The 16,617-nt window shown below is 47.6% G+C and overlaps 1 protein-coding gene across 1 annotated transcript in view; it reads left to right on the forward strand.

The window, feature by feature from the left end:
- Positions 1–14,583, forward strand: part of bcl11aa (BCL11 transcription factor A a) — a 37,163-nt gene extending 22,580 nt beyond the window's left edge. Inside the window, exon 3 of the mRNA XM_067236894.1 lies at positions 9,132–14,583. Coding sequence (XP_067092995.1) covers positions 9,132–11,347 — 2,216 coding nt within the window. The 3' untranslated portion in view covers positions 11,348–14,583. The remainder of the gene's footprint in view (positions 1–9,131) is intronic.
- Positions 14,584–16,617: the final 2,034 nt, after the last annotated feature.

Here is a 16,617-nt window from a genome sequence, read left to right on the forward strand (position 1 = left end):
GAGAGGGAGGGACAAGGGAGAGAGACAAACAGAGCTGTTTCATAGACAGCCGGGTCAGTGGTGAGAGGAGAGGGAGCGGGCGAGCGAGGGAGGGAGAGACAACAGACACCTGTATGCTGTATGCCCTGATGGACAGATGGAGCGATGAGCCAACTGAGGAGGAGGGATTAGACAGAGATAGAAAGCAACTAGCCTGTGTGTGTGTGTGTGTGTGTGTGTGTATGTGTGTGTGTGTGTGTGTGTTTATGTGTGATGTATTCACGCATGTGTGTGTGTGTGTGTGTGTGTGTGTGTGTGTGTTTATGTGTGATGTATTCACGCATGTGTGTGTGTGTGTGTGTGTGTGGGCTGGAAGGGCTGTCATACAGCTCTGGCCAGCTGAGGTGTTTGCTCAGCCCAGAGTGATCTCCCACTGTGATCACTGTGCAAGGCCTTGACACACACACACACACACACACGCTGATGACAGAGTGGCTCTGCCTGGCAGCTGTTGCAGGTCCCTGTAGATCACTCACTACCCTCCATGCACTTTCTGCTTCCTGTGTGTGTGTGTGTGTGAATGTGTGTGTGTTCGACTATGTGTTTGTCTTGTGTTTGTTCATGTCCCTGTGTGTGTGTTTTCCTGCATTGACCACTGACCTATTGCTTGTGGCGTAGAGATCTGTTTTCCAGCTTGATCTTCTGGGTTTTCAGGACTCGTAGACTCTCTGTGTACCTGCATATATTTTATCTACACGCACGCAACTTAAAAACCTCTCTCTCAATTAATCAGCCTTTATTATTTAATATTTTCATCCTCGTAATTAAATAGCACATTTATACTGAAAGAGAAGGGGAGGAAGACAGAGAGAAAGAGTGAGAGAGAGAGAGAGAGAGAGAGAGAGAGAGAGAGAGAGAGAGAGAGAGAGGATGATACAGAGATGTGAAACAGGCTTTGCTGGTGCTAATTAGCCTAGCTGTCAGTGGATGTGAGTGAGACCAAAGCCCTGGCCCCTGGGGCTAGTACAGAGCTAGCATCGCGGCTAACATCGCAGCTAGCATCACAGCTAGCATCACGGCTAGTAAAGAAGTAACATCGTTGCTAGCATCGCAATTAGCATCACAGCTAGTACAGAGCTAGCATCGGGGCTGCAACTCTCTGCAGATCCTGAGGGGACGATCATGAAGCTAATGGCTAGAACTAAAAGCGGATGCTTGTATACATGTGTGCATGGGTTTGCATGTGTGGCCGGACGGTTCTAGCATTTTGGATTTGTTTCCTTGTCCAAACCCCAGGCTTCCTCCCTGTGTGTTTGTGTGTGTGTGTCGATAAGTGTGTACTTGCATGTATGTGCTGTAATTTCGATGCTCTGTAATTTGCCAGCGTGGTTTAGGGTTAAGTGAAGGCTTGCTATATCACTACGTGTTTTGTGACTCCCAATGAAGGGACTAAAACACACACACACAGACACACAGCACAGATCATTGCTACAGCATGCTTGAGTGATTCTATAAAAGCACAGCCATTTAATTGCGATCATAAACACAGTTTAGTGGGCTCTGGTTTAGTCTCTCCAGCACGGTGCTGTTGTCTGAAAGGTTTGTTTGCTCCTCTCTCTGGTCTGCTACTCCACTGTGGCTGTGACTGGAGAGAACATTTACATTTACATTTAGTCATTTAGCAGACGCTCTTATCCAGAGCGACTTACATTAAGTACAGGGACATTCCCCCGAGGCAAGTAGGGTGAAGTGCCTTGCCCAAGGACACAACGTCAGTTGGCATGACCGGGAATCGAACTGGCGACCTTCGGATTACTAGCCCGACTCCCTCACCGCTCAGCCACCTGACTCCCTACACTGAACACACACACACTCACTCCCTCCCAATGGGTAGAGACCACAGTCTGCGACACAGCAGGGATTACAAAAACACTGGGACATAAGGTATTGATATTTCTACTAGAAGCGTGCCTGTGCCGATACACACACACACATTACACACAGAGATACAGACACAGCTGACAGACAGTATCTGTGTTTTGCTCTCATGTCAGTCACTGGCCGTAGCGGCAGGAAGCTGCTGTATGGTAAACTGGGGTCACTATGTCTTTATTTCACTTGCAGTGTTAGTAACACTGCACCTCCTGCTGTACACTACAGTGCTAGGAACTTACAGCTCCCACCTCTTTAGTTCCATCTTCAGTCATTTTAATTTTAATCATGCTAACTAAAAGCGGATGGTTGTAGTCATGTGTGCATTGGTTTGCATGCTCTAGAGGAGAAAACATGTTTATGTACATGCATGTATGTATATATATATATAGACACAGTATACATATCTCATTGTCTACCATGTCACATCATTATCAGTTGCCTTGGTTACGGCTTCAATTAGCCAAAATTCTAGTTGGTCGACATCTCAGCTCTACCAAAGCACTTTATCTCTGATTCTCTGTCTTCTGACTCAAATGTTTTCTCTGTCTCTCTGTTCCCTCCCCTCTCTCTCTCTCTCTCTCTCTCTCTCTCTCTCTCTCTCTCTCTCTCTCTCTCTCTCTCTCTCTCTCTCTCTCTCTCTTCTCTCGCTATCTCTCTCTCTCTCTCTCTCTCTCTCGCACTCTCTCTCTCTCTCTCTCTCTCTCCCTGACTCTGACTCTGACTCTGTCCTTAGCTCTCTCTCCCTTTCTCTGTCTGTTCCTCTCTCTCTCTCTCTCTCTCTCTCTCTCCCTCCCTCTCTCCTGCTCCTGTTCCCAGTCCAGCTGCTATAATAGCCTGATAAAGACCTATTGTCTCTGTGTTAGTCCCCTCCAGGGTCCTGGGGTGTGTGTTGTCTCTGTGTTGCCAGGAGGTGATTGGCTGGTGCATCCTCTCTGCAGGATCTCTACCGGCCCTGCCGTGTCGCCCAGCAAGTGCTGGTCAAACAGCGTTTTGTTTACGGTGCTTCACTTAGCTTAGAACTGAGCGCCTGGCCGGGGATGAGGAGATGGTGTGTGTGTGTGTGTGTGTGCGTGTGTTTAAGCTGCAACACACAGGGAATACAGACTAGAGCTACCGTAGCTTACCGTCTACACACTGACCTGGAACCATAGTTACTGTTGACGATCTAAATTATTGTTCATCTGTTCATGGTGTGATTTTAAGGGGGGTTTAGGGTTTTAGGATTTTAATGGAGGGTTTAGGTTGGTTGAGGGGCAGTTCTATGGGCATATGTGAAGCCCTCTGTGACATGCTTGCGTGTAAAAAGGGCTATACAAATAAATTTGATTTGATTTGATACGTTTATGTCAGATGTGAAGGGATATTCAGATTGAATAGATGACAATCCAGGAACTGAATTGTTCTGATAGAACTAAATGTTTGGTGTGATGTGACATGCGGACAAAGTAGGTCAGTGGTTACAGGACATTGGACCGTCAATATTTTGAGGACATCTTGAAAGCCTAAGCTGGAGATTTAGAATTCCCAAATTCTATTACAGGACACAGGCCTTTCTCCCTCGGCAACCCCTAATCCTACGACTGTGATGTTCCATTACAGCAATTACCATTATCTTACCCAGAGGTGGAAGCTGCAACACATAGCCAAGGACAGAGAGAGAGAGAGAGAGAGAGAGAGAGAGAGAGAGAGAGAGAGAGAGAGAAAGAGAAATGAGATGGGGTGGAGGGAGACAGAGAGAGAGGAAGAAAGGAAGAGAAAAGGAAAGAGAGAGACAGATGGGAGAAAAGTAGAGAACAGACAAAGAGAGAGAGAGAGATGAAACAGAATAGAAAGACAAAGAAGGCTGTCATGTCCTGCAGTTTAATGGCTTGATCTCAGTCTTTATTTCTGAGGTTTCAGTAAATCTGAGGGAAGCTTGTTTTTTTGCGAAGCATCAGACAGTGTTGTTGGAGTTCAGGCAGGTGTGGACGCCGCGCCGGAGTGTGTGTACACTCACGTCTTGGGCTCAGAATGCCCAAGCTGGTCACACTTGGCCGCCATCTTTGTTTGTCACTGCCAGCTGTCCAGAGGGAACAGTTAGAATCGGTGGTGCTAGACGTGACGAGAAACACACACCCACTCCCGCGCCTCCCCCCTGCTCCCTCATCAACCTCCTCCATTCCATCTCCCTGCTCCCTCACATCACCCTCCTCCATTCCATCTCCCTGCTCCCTCACATCACCCTCCTCCATTCCATCTCCCTGCTCCCTCACATCACCCTCCTCCATTTGCATCCCTTTCTACTTCACTCGCTGAAATCGCCGAATTAAACGTGCACCTTAGCTCTCACTTCTGCAACGTAACTAACAGGATCCTCTGAGGATTTTAAAAATAAATTGAAAAAGAGCAATCAACGATGACGGTGCCATATTGAGATCATCCCTACTCAGTAGATGTGTGTGTGTCGGCCTAGCAGGCTGTGTGAAGCTTTTACACACACGCACACACGCACGCACGCACAAACACAGGCACGCACACATGCACGCACAAATGCACGTCACATGCACACAGGTTTTCTTTTGCCCCTCTGTCTCTTGTTTCTTTACAACGCGTTTGTGTGTGTATTTGTGTGTGTGTGTGTCTAACATCACTTCAGTGTGTCTGTCGTGTCCTTGGCTTAATGATGGTTTATACTGAGTGTTAGATGCCTTTGCATGGGTGTGCTTATAATGTGGTGAAATGTGTTGAGTGTGTGTGACTGTAAATGTTCCTGGCACAGTGTTTGAGAGCACACATTCTTTTTTTCTCCCTTTCGTATTCGTTCTCCGGTTCTCTGGAAGCTCATTGCCAGGCTACATCGTTTTGACATTTCCCTGCGCAAGGAGCTGGCAGCCTGTATCTTCCTTACTTACTCTCTCTCGTTCTCTCTCTCCGTCTTTCTGTCTCTCTCCTCCCTTTACTGTATTTCTCTCTAGCTTTCTGTCGCTGTCTCGCTCTTTCTCCCTTTCTTTCTATACTGTCAGTTTCTCTTTTGCTCTCTCTTCTCCCTCCCTCATTTGCATTTAGTCATTTAGCAGACGCTCTTATCCAGAGCGACTTACAGTAAGTACAGGGACATTCCCCCGAGGCAAGTAGGGTGAAGTGCCTTGCCCAAGGATACAAATCATTTTGCACGGCCGGGAATCGAACCTGCAACCTTCAGATTGATAGTCCGATTCCCTAACCGCTCAGCCATCCCGCCCCTCCCCTCGCCCTCCTTCTCTCGCTCTCGTCCTATCTTCTTCCGTGATGTGAGACCAGCGCTGCCAAGCCTTGCAGCGGCGGCCAAACTGTCTCCACTAGCTGGGTCCAAAGCCTAAATCCCCCATCCCTAAACCTGGACACATGACACACCTTGTCCCTGTCCCTCCTTCTCTCTCTGTCTTCACTCAGTCTTTCCCTTCCCCTCTGTCTCTCCCGACCTAGGGGGGTCAGATGGCTGATCGGTTAGGGAGTCGGGCTATTAATCAGAAGGTTATTGGTTCAATTCCCTGGCCATGCAAAATGATGTTGTGTCCTTGGGCAAGGCCCTTCACCCTACTTGCCTCGGGGGGAATGTCCCTGTACTTACTGTAAGTCGCTTTAGATAAGAGCGTCTGCTAAATGACTAAAATGTAAACAAAATTAAACCTCACACTCACTGCTCTTTCCTCGCTCTCTGTTTCAGTTGGCCATCCCTTTATTTTTCTACCTCTGTGTTTTCGACTTGTTCACTTCGTTCCAGAAGCCTTATCTACTGGTAAACTCAAGATCAAAATATGTCAATGAGAAAAAAAAACATCTTTGCCTGAGAATGCAAATGCACAGGTCCAACCCTGTGCAGGTGGCCACAATTAGTGGTAATTTGTGCCGATGTTAATGATCCATAATTTAGCAGCCAGCGCTGCCCTTTCAACAAACTGTAGAAAGTGAAGGGTGTGTGTGTGTGTGCATACGTGTGTGTGTTCATGTGTGTGTTTTGGCAGATGAATCTCTTTGTGCCTGTCATGTGGGGTGTGTTTCTTGCATATTTCTGAGAGAGGAGGAGGGCCTGTAAGGGGCACAAATCCATGTGAGTGTGCGCGCTTGTTTGCATGTTTGTGTGTTTGAGTGTGCGGGCATTTTCATGTGTAGGTGTGTGTGTATGTGAGTGTGTATTTGAGAGTGTGTGTGTGTCTTCATTTGGGCGTGTGAGAGTGTGTGAGGCTAGCCTCAGCTCTCAGACAGAGTCCAGACACAGTCTGCTCTGAAGCAGACACACACACAATAGGCTGCAAGTGTCCTGGGGTCTCCCATGGAGCATGCTCTTACACACACACACACACACACTCTCACACACACTCTCACACACACTCTCACACACACACACACACACACTCACACACAAACTCTCACACACACTCACACACAAACTCTCACACACACTCACACACACACTCATCTGTGTGTGTTAACAGGATTATCCACCTCAACCGCCTGCTCTCACGCATTTTCACACGGGCCTACACGCGCACACACACACACTCACTGCTTAAAATACATGGGTCACCCTTCACACACCCATTCCTCACACAACTCTCTCACATAGTTACTTCTATACTTGATCGAAGGGACCCTGAAGCATAATATCCCTACCAGAAAATACGGAAATACTATTTATAGTGTATCATATATTATAGAATATATGTGTAGTGTTTGTTGGATATATCATATCCCCTTCCTTGTTTTATAATATGCTGCAAGTCGGGGGTTTTCGAGAGCGGAAAGATTTGTCTTCATTTTCCGTTCCAGAAGGTGAAATATAGCAATATAGCGTAGCAGTGTAAATCCACTGAACCCTTTTACCAGGGACGTTAACTCACCAGGTTTATACCTCAGTCATTAGCTAGCGATGGCTCCTCCTTTCTGAGCTGTTTAGCGAGAGGTTGATGGATGTGTGTGTGTGTGTGTGCGGCCACAAGGCCAACGCAACTGCTCTCTGTCTGTTTACCTGTTGATTTAATACAGTTTATGACACTTAATTGCAAAATAGCTTTTTGTCTGGAAATATCTCTGGTATAATTACCTGCCACAATTAAGTATCCACCACCTTTGACTTCCCCGAAAATGCAGGAACATAGTGACATGTTCAGAGTTTTAGAGTGCATTTCCTCGTTTGGAGAGGAAGGTGTTGGTTCTGCCTAGTCCCCCGCAATGTCGGACGGAACCGTTCCAGGTGAAACCTCGGGGGTTCGGCCTCCCTCGTGTTTTCCATTTCCCAGCATCCCCTTGGGCAGCCTCCATGCTCGTTTAGGCTCTGGCGTAATCAAGCTTGTCTGCACCCCCACGCCTGGTGGCCAGTGGTATCTCCCACTGTCCCTGCTGTTGACTTGGACTAGTCCACTAATTACATTCAATGCCACACCTGTGGAGGTGTCCCTCTGCGTACACTATATAGGCTGAGTGACTTAATCACAGGTGCGATGACACCGTAAGACACAGCCAAGTCTTTTTACTATGCTTCCCTCAAGACACACATAATACAGCTGTATTTACTGTAAGTGTGTAAACACACAGTAAACTATTAGAATTAGACTGGAAAACAGACCCACACAGCCGCTGGATCATGTACGAAGTTATGTGTTTTCTGTTACTGGTTGGCTGATTTATTTTGGTGTGTGTGTGTGTGTGTAGTTGTGTCTACATCAGGCCGTGCCCACCCATGCATTTAGGCAGGCAGAACATTAGAACAGGAAATGCTGCATCAAATAATTAGTGGATTTATATCTCTCTCATCGCCAATAAAGGCAGTGTGTGTGTGTGCCTCTCTGTGTGTGTGTGTGTGTGCCTCTGTGTGTGTGTGTGGGTGTGTGTGTGTGTGCCTCTGTGTGTGTGTGTGTGCCTCTGTGTGTGTGTGTGTGCCTCTGTGTGTGTTTGTGTGCGCCTCTGTGTGTGTGTGCCTCTGTGTGTGTGTGTGTGTGCCTCTGTGTGTGTGTGTGTGTGCCTCTGTGTGTGTGTGTGTGTGCCTCTGTGTGTGTGTGTGTGTGTGTGTGCCTCTGTGTGTGTGTGTGCCTCTGTGTGTGTGTGTGTGTGCCTCTGTGTGTGCCTCTGTGTGTGTTGCGGTCTGAGCTCTCCTCCATATTTGCTTCGTGTTTCATATTGAAAGGCTTTCAGCGGCCGTCCGTTTACGATCTAATCTTGTAAATGAGACGATGGCAGAGTGGTCCCAGTCTAATGAGATTACACACATGCACCGTGCAGCCCACCACAGGTCACTGTCGGAGAGCCATTCAAAGTCAATTATTGTTTTAAATGTTTCTTTGCCGTCGCTAGCCTGGCTGGGACGGCGGAGGGGGAGGTTTCTAGTTAAACTTGATTGAGAGGTTTTGCTTTTGGTGTGCGCTGGGTTTTATGGATTTTTAAGTAGGTAATTGAGGATGCGAGTTTCAAACTGCTCAGCTTCAGATAGTTCGCTCGCTGTTTCGTTCAGGAGAGCGGCGAAAACACGTGTGTGTTTGTGTTTATGGTGTCCTGAATAGTGGCTCTCTGAATTAATGGAAATATATTTAGTGCTGGCATTCATTTGAATTCATTCTCAGTAGTTGCTTTTGTGTTCAGTGCGAGTGTGTGTGTGTTTAGGGTGTGGTGTGTGTATGTCTGCGTGTGTGTACGTGCGTGTGTGTGTGTGTGGCGTGTGTGTGTGTGTGTTAGGCTCTATTTCTGTACATCAGTAGGAAGAGGAGTGCAGCAGGGTTAGTCTTCATTGTTTGCTTTTGTTGCAGCCTGAGCCTCCTCAGAGCCAGCAGAGAGAGAGTCCCACAGCAGGCTGGAAGAAGCTGCCATCCCCCCCTGCACACACAAACACACACACACACTCACACACACACACACACACACTCACACACACACAAACACACACACACACTCACACACACACTCACACACACACACACACACACACTCACACTCACACATACACTCTTCTTGTTTGGGATTGTGTCTCACTGATCATGTGGGGCATGACCTCAATAAAAATGTTGCAGGGATAAGAATGTTCCTACCAACTTAAAACGTTTGCCAGGACAAAGCAAGAATGCAGTTTGATCAATCAAATTAACCTTGATGACACTCCACTAGTGTTATCAAGAGTCACGGAAAAATCATGTGCTTTGTGTAGATCGCTGTCCCTGGGCTTGTGAGTGAACCTGTGCTTCTCTCTCTCTCTCTGTGTGTGTGTGCAGGTAAAGAGGAGCCCAGCACCTACACATGCACAACCTGTAAGCAGTGTTACGGCAGCGCCTGGTTCCTGCTTCAGCACGCCCAGAACACCCACGGCTTCCGCATCTACCTGGACAGCGAACACGGCAGCCCCCTCACCCCCCGCATGGGCCGGCCCCCCTCCCTGGGCGGGGGCGCGGACTGCCCCACCCAGCCCCCCCTCCACGGGCTGCACCTGGCTGAGGCCAGCCCCTTCAACCTCCTCCGCATCCCCGGGTCTGTGTCCGGGGGCCGGGACAGCTCCGGGGGTGGAGGGGGGGCCCACCACCACCACCACCAGCGCTTTCCACCGACTCCCCCGCTCTTCAGCCCTCCTCCGCGCCACCACCTGGACCCCCACCACCTGAGCCAGGAGGATCTGGCGCTGGCAGCCCACCACCCGAGTGCCTTCGACAGGGTGCTGCGCCTCAACCCCCCCCTGGCCCTGGACCCTCCGCCTGCCATGGACTTCTCGCGCCGGCTCAGGGAGCTGGCGGGGAACACCTCAGGGTCCACTCCCCCGCTGTCGCCCAGCCGGCCCAGCCCCATGCAGCGGCTGCTTCAGCCCTTTCAGCAGGGCGGAGGAGGGGGGGGCGCGGCGGGGGCCGGGGGCAAACCTCCGTACCTCTCCACCCCTCCTCCGCTCCCCAACTCCACGCAGTCTCCGCCGGGCTCCCAGACGGCCCCCAGCACCCCCCTGCCCTCGTCGGCCTCCCAGCCCTCCTCCACCTCCCTGAAGAGCAAGTCGTGCGAGTTTTGCGGGAAGTCCTTCAAGTTCCAGAGCAACCTGATCGTCCACCGGCGGAGCCACACCGGAGAGAAGCCCTATAAATGCCACCTGTGCGACCACGCCTGCACGCAGGCCAGCAAGCTGAAGCGCCACATGAAGACGCACATGCACAAGTCTTCCTCCCCCAACGCCGGGAAGTCGGAGGACGGCCTCTCCACGGCCTCGTCTCCGGAGCCGGGCACCAGCGAGCACATGGGCAGCGCCAGCAACGCCCTGAAGTCAGTGGTGGCCAAGCTGAAGAGCGAGAACAACCGCCTGCTGCGGGAGAACGGCGAGGAGGAGGAGGAGGAAGAGGAGGAGGAGGAAGAGGAGGAGGAGGAGGAAGAGGAGGGGGAGGAGGAGGAAGAGGAGGGGGAGGAGGAGGAGGAAGAGAACCTGGAGGCAGGTAGGAGGAACAGCAACAACTACCATTTTGGCTTGAACTTGGAGGAAGCTCGTCACCATGAGAACAACGGTGGCGTGGGGGGTCGCCTGGCCGCGGGCGGGGACGAGATCACCCGTCCTCGCTCCCTCCCGGAGGTGATGCAGGGCATGGGTCTGGCTGCCAGCATGCAGCACTTCAGCGAAGCCTTGCAGGCTCACAAACGCAACGCGGCACTGGGCCACGACAACCACCTGCACCTCCACCGCGACCTCCACCACACCCGCGCGCTCTGCGACGAGGACTCCGTCCTGGAGTCGGACCGCGGGCAGGACGGGTGCGGCTCGGCGGTCAACGGGCGGGGCGCGTCCCCCAGCGAAACCGCCTCCGTGGGCCTCTCCAAGAAACTGCTCCTGGGCAGCCCCAGCCCCCTCAGCCCCTTCTCCAAGCGCATCAAGCTGGAGAAGGAGTTCGACCTGCCCACGCCCACCATCCCCAACACCGAGAATGTCTACTCTCAGTGGCTGGCCGGCTACGCTGCATCTCGCCAACTCAAGGACCCCTTTCTGACTTTCGGGGACTCCAGACAATCGCCCTTCGCCTCTTCGTCCGAGCACTCGTCGGACAACGGCAGCCTGCGTTTCTCCACCCCTCCCGGGGAGCTGGACGGGGGGGTGTCGGGGCGCAGCGGCACGGGTAGCGGGGGCAGCACGCCGCACCTGGGGGGCCAGGGAAGGCCCGGCTCCAAGGAGAGCCGGCGCAGCGACACGTGCGAGTACTGCGGCAAGGTGTTCAAGAACTGCAGCAACCTGACCGTGCACCGGCGCAGCCACACGGGGGAGCGACCCTACAAGTGCGACCTGTGCAACTACGCCTGCGCCCAGAGCTCCAAGCTGACGCGCCACATGAAGACCCACGGCCAGGTGGGAAAGGACGTGTACAAGTGTGAGATCTGTCAGATGCCCTTCAGCGTCTACAGCACCTTGGAGAAACACATGAAGAAGTGGCACAGCGACCGTCCGCTGAGCGCTGAAATCAAGTCTGAGTAGTTTGTGGGAGGGCGAGCGGTAGGCGTTAGTCTGTCTCCAGGCCAGCCCTCTTCTGGATCCACGTCCCCTTGTACATTCTCCTTCCCAAGGCCCACATCTTTCGCCAGTACGGTGGAAGCTAAGACGATGTGCTCTGCACCAGCACACCCCGTTTCCATTACCTGTTGAATGCATGATCTGTATCGGGGCAATATTCTTGCATTGACGCAAACTTCGAGCCTTTCTCTTGTGCAATAATTTACATGTTGTGTACTTTTTCATTTCCTTTTTTATTTTTGTTATTTTTTCTTCTTTTTTTTTTTCTTCCATTTTTTGATAATTAGACAGCATGCCTAGTATGTTTTGGCTAATTAGAAAAAAAAGAAACTGTCCCTGATTGGTTAGTTGTTGAGTAAATGTGTTGGTATTTTCTAGTTCAGTTTTTTTATTTTCTAAAAGAGAAAAGACAGGAAAAGATCCGACCATGCTGCATACGTTCTGTGACACATATCATGTACAGTTTTATGTTGTAACACGGAGGACGAACAGTCTTCAGCTTATCCCATTCTTGAACACCTGGGAATCACACTTAACCCTGATCTTTCTGAAAGATGTCCTGTCCACGGCGGGTGAATCAAATTCGGCGCGATTATTAAACGCAAAGCAGTGACAGCCTTTGAATTTCTTTAAAAGACGAGGAGGTGATAAGATTAGAATTTGTACTATCATTTGGTAAAACAAAAAAAAAGAGTGCCTTTGATATCTTAAGACTGCATTGGTTAATGATCTTCCTATCTGCTATAAGCTTGTGGTCGCAGCCAGATACTGGATAAGGGTTTAAACACCCAAGGAAGGGTTCTTGCATCAAGTACCTGACTTTAAGATTAACTGGTCATAGACGTAAATGAGTCTTATAAAAATTCTAGTTAATCATCATTTATCTACCTATTATATGTACTGCAGTATCTTTAAAATTGTGGATTTTTACAGCTGGAAAGGCACAGGCATTATTGGGTGTAACTGCACTGTTTGCAGGTTCTAATTAGGAGGTACTTAACACAAAGGTACTCTGTAATGTACAATCCTGGCCGACACAGGCTTGTCTTTATAGTAGCACAAAATACAAATGCTGCTTGGATCTGGGTGACTGGAGCCAATAGTACATGGACTCCAAACAACTTTGTCGCATTTCAAAGTATACAAAATCGACTTAGAACCTTTACCAAGGTGGTTGGGAGAGATTTTAGCTATTAAAGTACATTCTAATTGTACATTTTGAACAGTGATGATTAACTATGAGTTGCAGAAACTTGAAAGCAAACAAATGAAAGTAACCATTGAGAGAAGCTGCTGCTTTCGTGCTCCAGCTCTCTAAACGATGTGAAAACAAGAGGAGAGTGATAACGGGTCTAGTATGTAATACAGGGCATAATCTCTTTTCCTATGTTTTATTTTTGTTGAGTTTTTTACTGTTTACGGTTCGCAAAGCATTTTTCTCTCATTTAATTGCTTACACCCCGTTGACGGTAAACTAGCACTTGCCTCTCTCAGAATCTTTGTCGCTGTGGAGTATAAAGTCATTCATAGGACAAAAAAAGTGCACTGTTCAATTTTCCCAGTTTACAGGTCTACGCTTAAGGGAAATGCTGAAATGCTAGCTGATGAATAGGGTTTCATCGTTTAACATAGAAACGATTCATGAGATAATCTATTGCCAGCCACTCTAACCCCTTACCAATATCGCCCGCGACCCCTGACCTTTCACTTTTAACCTTTTGTTGCTGTCCCTTGGGCTCTCAGACAGCGGTGACTGGCTAACCACCCCCATGCTAAACAAACAATTTTAAACTTGTTCAAGAATTCGTTTTTTTTTGTACAAATCCTTTTTTTAAAGCATAAAAATTAAAGTGACATTTTTGGTTTTTATAACACTTCATTACCTTTAAGGGAAACTGTATTTAAGTTTCATTGTGGTTCTCTTTCTCTCTGTCTTGGTGTTCAGGACTCGGATCACAGTATATATAAAATGGAGAAAAAAAATCTGTGACCTTTTTATTTTGCCTTGACTCTTCACAGCTCTTCAGGTTGAATACAATTTGCATTTGGGAAAGGTTTAAGATTATATATGAATATATAATAGAAAAACTTAAATATAGGAAAATGCACACTCATGTCAATTCCTATGCTTAAACACATTTATGGTCTACTTTTTTCTGTATTTCTAGAATGGTATTTGAATTCAATGTTCACTTAGAGTAGGCACTATAGTATTTATATTGAGGCTCGTATTTTTAACTGTTGCTTGTTCTCTCTAAAGGTATTAACATACCTTTTTTGGTAGTGGAAAAAAACCAAGCTGCCACGGTATATTTTTTTAATTTGGCAGGATAATATAGTGCGAATTATTTGTATGTTTAATGAAATAAAAGAAAACCCAATAAAAAAAAGAAGCTAAAGTATGAGGCGTTTGGCGCTGTGGGTCATAAGATGGCCACCGTGCAGTCTCCTGGTTGTACATATCTTCTTTGGTTTGGTTTAGACCTCCTTCTCTCTGCTGCCATTCTTGTATGCAGTAATGCAAGCTGATGTCGGGCTGGTCTGTTGTGTGCTTGTGTCTTTCTCACCTTTCCCACCTGACTACATTCCAACATCTTAAAAAAAAAAAAAAAAAACAAAAAGACTTCATATGCAGTACATCAATTACAAAAAAAAGAAAAAAGAGAAACTTCAAAGTCAATTCATTTTTAAAAAGAATCAATGTTTTGCAGGATTTTTTTTCATTGCCAAATACTAAATGGTGCTTTATATTTAGATTGGGTATACTTTCATATGCAAGGCATATTTAAACTGAAATGGAGTTTGTGCAGAGGCCTGCTTGAGTTCAGACTTTTTTGTAAATGGCAATGCGGAATATTTTGTTATCAGCCTTTTCTATTCCTGTTCTGAGAGCTGTTTGTTGTAACTTGAACTTGAACTTTATCTTTTACTATGGGAGTTACTATTTATTATTACTTATGTGTTCTGTTTAAAACAGAGACATAGAATGGATCGTTATTTTGTTTTTATTTTGTTTTTATTTTGTTTTTATATTATTTCTCTTTTTTTCAAAAAGAGTGGCCGAAGGTCATTGGACAAAATGTTTGCTCTTTTTGGTTGTATTAGTGTCTGGTCTCTGTTGCATTGGGGAAACCACTGTCTTTGTTTTCTGGCAGTTGTCTGCATTATCCTGTTCACACACACATTTTGTCCCTTTATCGAAAAACAATTAATAAAAAACATTTAAGTATAAAGTGTTTAATGTAATTTATGTTGCTAAACACATGGGGTCAGTCAGTTTTTGTGTGGTGTGTGTGTGTGTGTGTGTGTGTGTGTGAGAGTGTGTAGTGCACTGTTGTGTATAAAGTCCTCTGCTGTGTAGAACTGTGTTGCACGGCAACGCTAACTGCCATAGCTTATGTCATATCTGTGTCACTGTCATGGCTGACCTGCCTAGCCTGTTGCTCTGCTCCTAGCAAGCGTCTGGTAATGAGGTCACACAATCCTGAGCTGTTCTGGCACTCTGTGAACTTTGCCCTCGGGCCCTTCCCTGACCTGCGGCCATGTACTGGACTGCATGTACTCTGTGTGGCATCTGCCAGTTGGGTTTTGCCTTGAGGGAGGGGTAAGGGGGTGAAGGGGTGGGGGAGTTGAGGGGTGGAGGGGTGGAGCGAGGACTGTGGCTGCCCAAGCTCTTATAAGGTCATGTGATGTGTTTGCTGTGTCACCTTACCTGTTGGCCAGCATAGCCGAGCCAGCTTAAGTGTGTGTGTGTGTGTGGCTGGCTGGCTGCTGGACCCATGCACACGCCATATACCATGCAATCCCAGTTTGTGTGCGTACGTGTGTGTGCGTGTTGGCAAACAGGTTTAGCAGCATGGCAGAAGCAGACAGTTTGTGTGCTATCTAGGAGAACATATGTGTTACATACATGTCCCTCCTCAGCACACTGTCTGGTGCTGATAGTGTCCCCTCCCTCTTGGTCCAGCCCCCGGGTGTCCTCTCTCACACACACACACAAATAGACACTGGTCTATTTGACCAGTGTCTATTTGGTCAAATAGACCAGTGTATACTGGTATACACAAAGACACACACTATCTGTCCATTGTGCATCTACACCAAAGTTTACTTAAATTTCATTATCTGTCAGCGTTTGCGCAGACATATTAAAAAGTAATATATCTGTCAAACACAATCAATCATCATAAACCTGCTGCGAGAAGCACAATGTTCAGATCAAATATGGAGGCTAGCGCCCAAGACAAATACTGACACCTGACAGCTGTTTTCAGTTACCAACACTACACTTTTCACAGAAAAACACCTTTTGAATTGAGAATAACAAGTGAGTGTTTTGCCACTTGTTTTGGAAGAGGCCTTGTTTGGTCCTGGCAGGTGCGAGAACAACAGAGACAGTTGTGAACTGTACTTCCTCCTTTGCTCTCGACTCCACGTAAAACACCGTTAAACAATGCCTTCGACCGCCGTCAGGGACGCCCTGGCATATAAAACAAATCAACACAGTTTTCTCCCATTCTCCGTGATAAATTCATTGTGTTGTAAAGCCACTGAGCATCCAGACCTCTCAGCTTTACTGGGTCTCCCAAAGCCAGTTTATGTGAAGAGCATAACGCATTTGTCACTGTTATAAAATCTATACAAGCATGACCCGCAGTCCCTATAAACTCCATGGATTTTTCTCTTGCCAGGTTTTTACAGTTGAAGATTCTCCAAAGACTTAAGAAAGCATGTTTTCACATTCTCTGGTGGGGTTATGTGGCCAGGAAATGATGCTGCTTGGATTCCAAGGTGTGTGTGCGTGTGGCTGGCTGGCTGGCTGGCTGCTGGACCCGTACACAGCATGTACCCTGCAATCCTAGCTATATTCTATTGACCACAACACCATGGTGGAGACAGACATAATGTAAATGCTACCTAATGGACAACCAATGACCATTACTCTACACAACCACTAACTAATAGGCAGGGTCAATGGATCATTTAACTACAGTATGCATATGTTACCACACAAGTGATGAAGCAGGTTCGATGAACATCTCGGTTTAAATTGCTCGCTTGGGTACAATATGTTCGCCCCACAGAACTAGAGTAGCAGTGTGTTCATTGACTTATTTTCTTTATCTGTATGATAAAACCTGACTTTTTATTGGTTTAGCTCCGCCCCCCTATTATTGCACCTTAAAGCTGCAGTAGACAACTTTATGAATAATCCTCAAACCTGAGAAACAGCC

The sequence above is a fragment of the Osmerus mordax genome, chromosome 5 (assembly GCF_038355195.1).
Source record: "Osmerus mordax isolate fOsmMor3 chromosome 5, fOsmMor3.pri, whole genome shotgun sequence".
Classification (NCBI taxonomy): domain Eukaryota; kingdom Metazoa; phylum Chordata; class Actinopteri; order Osmeriformes; family Osmeridae; genus Osmerus; species Osmerus mordax.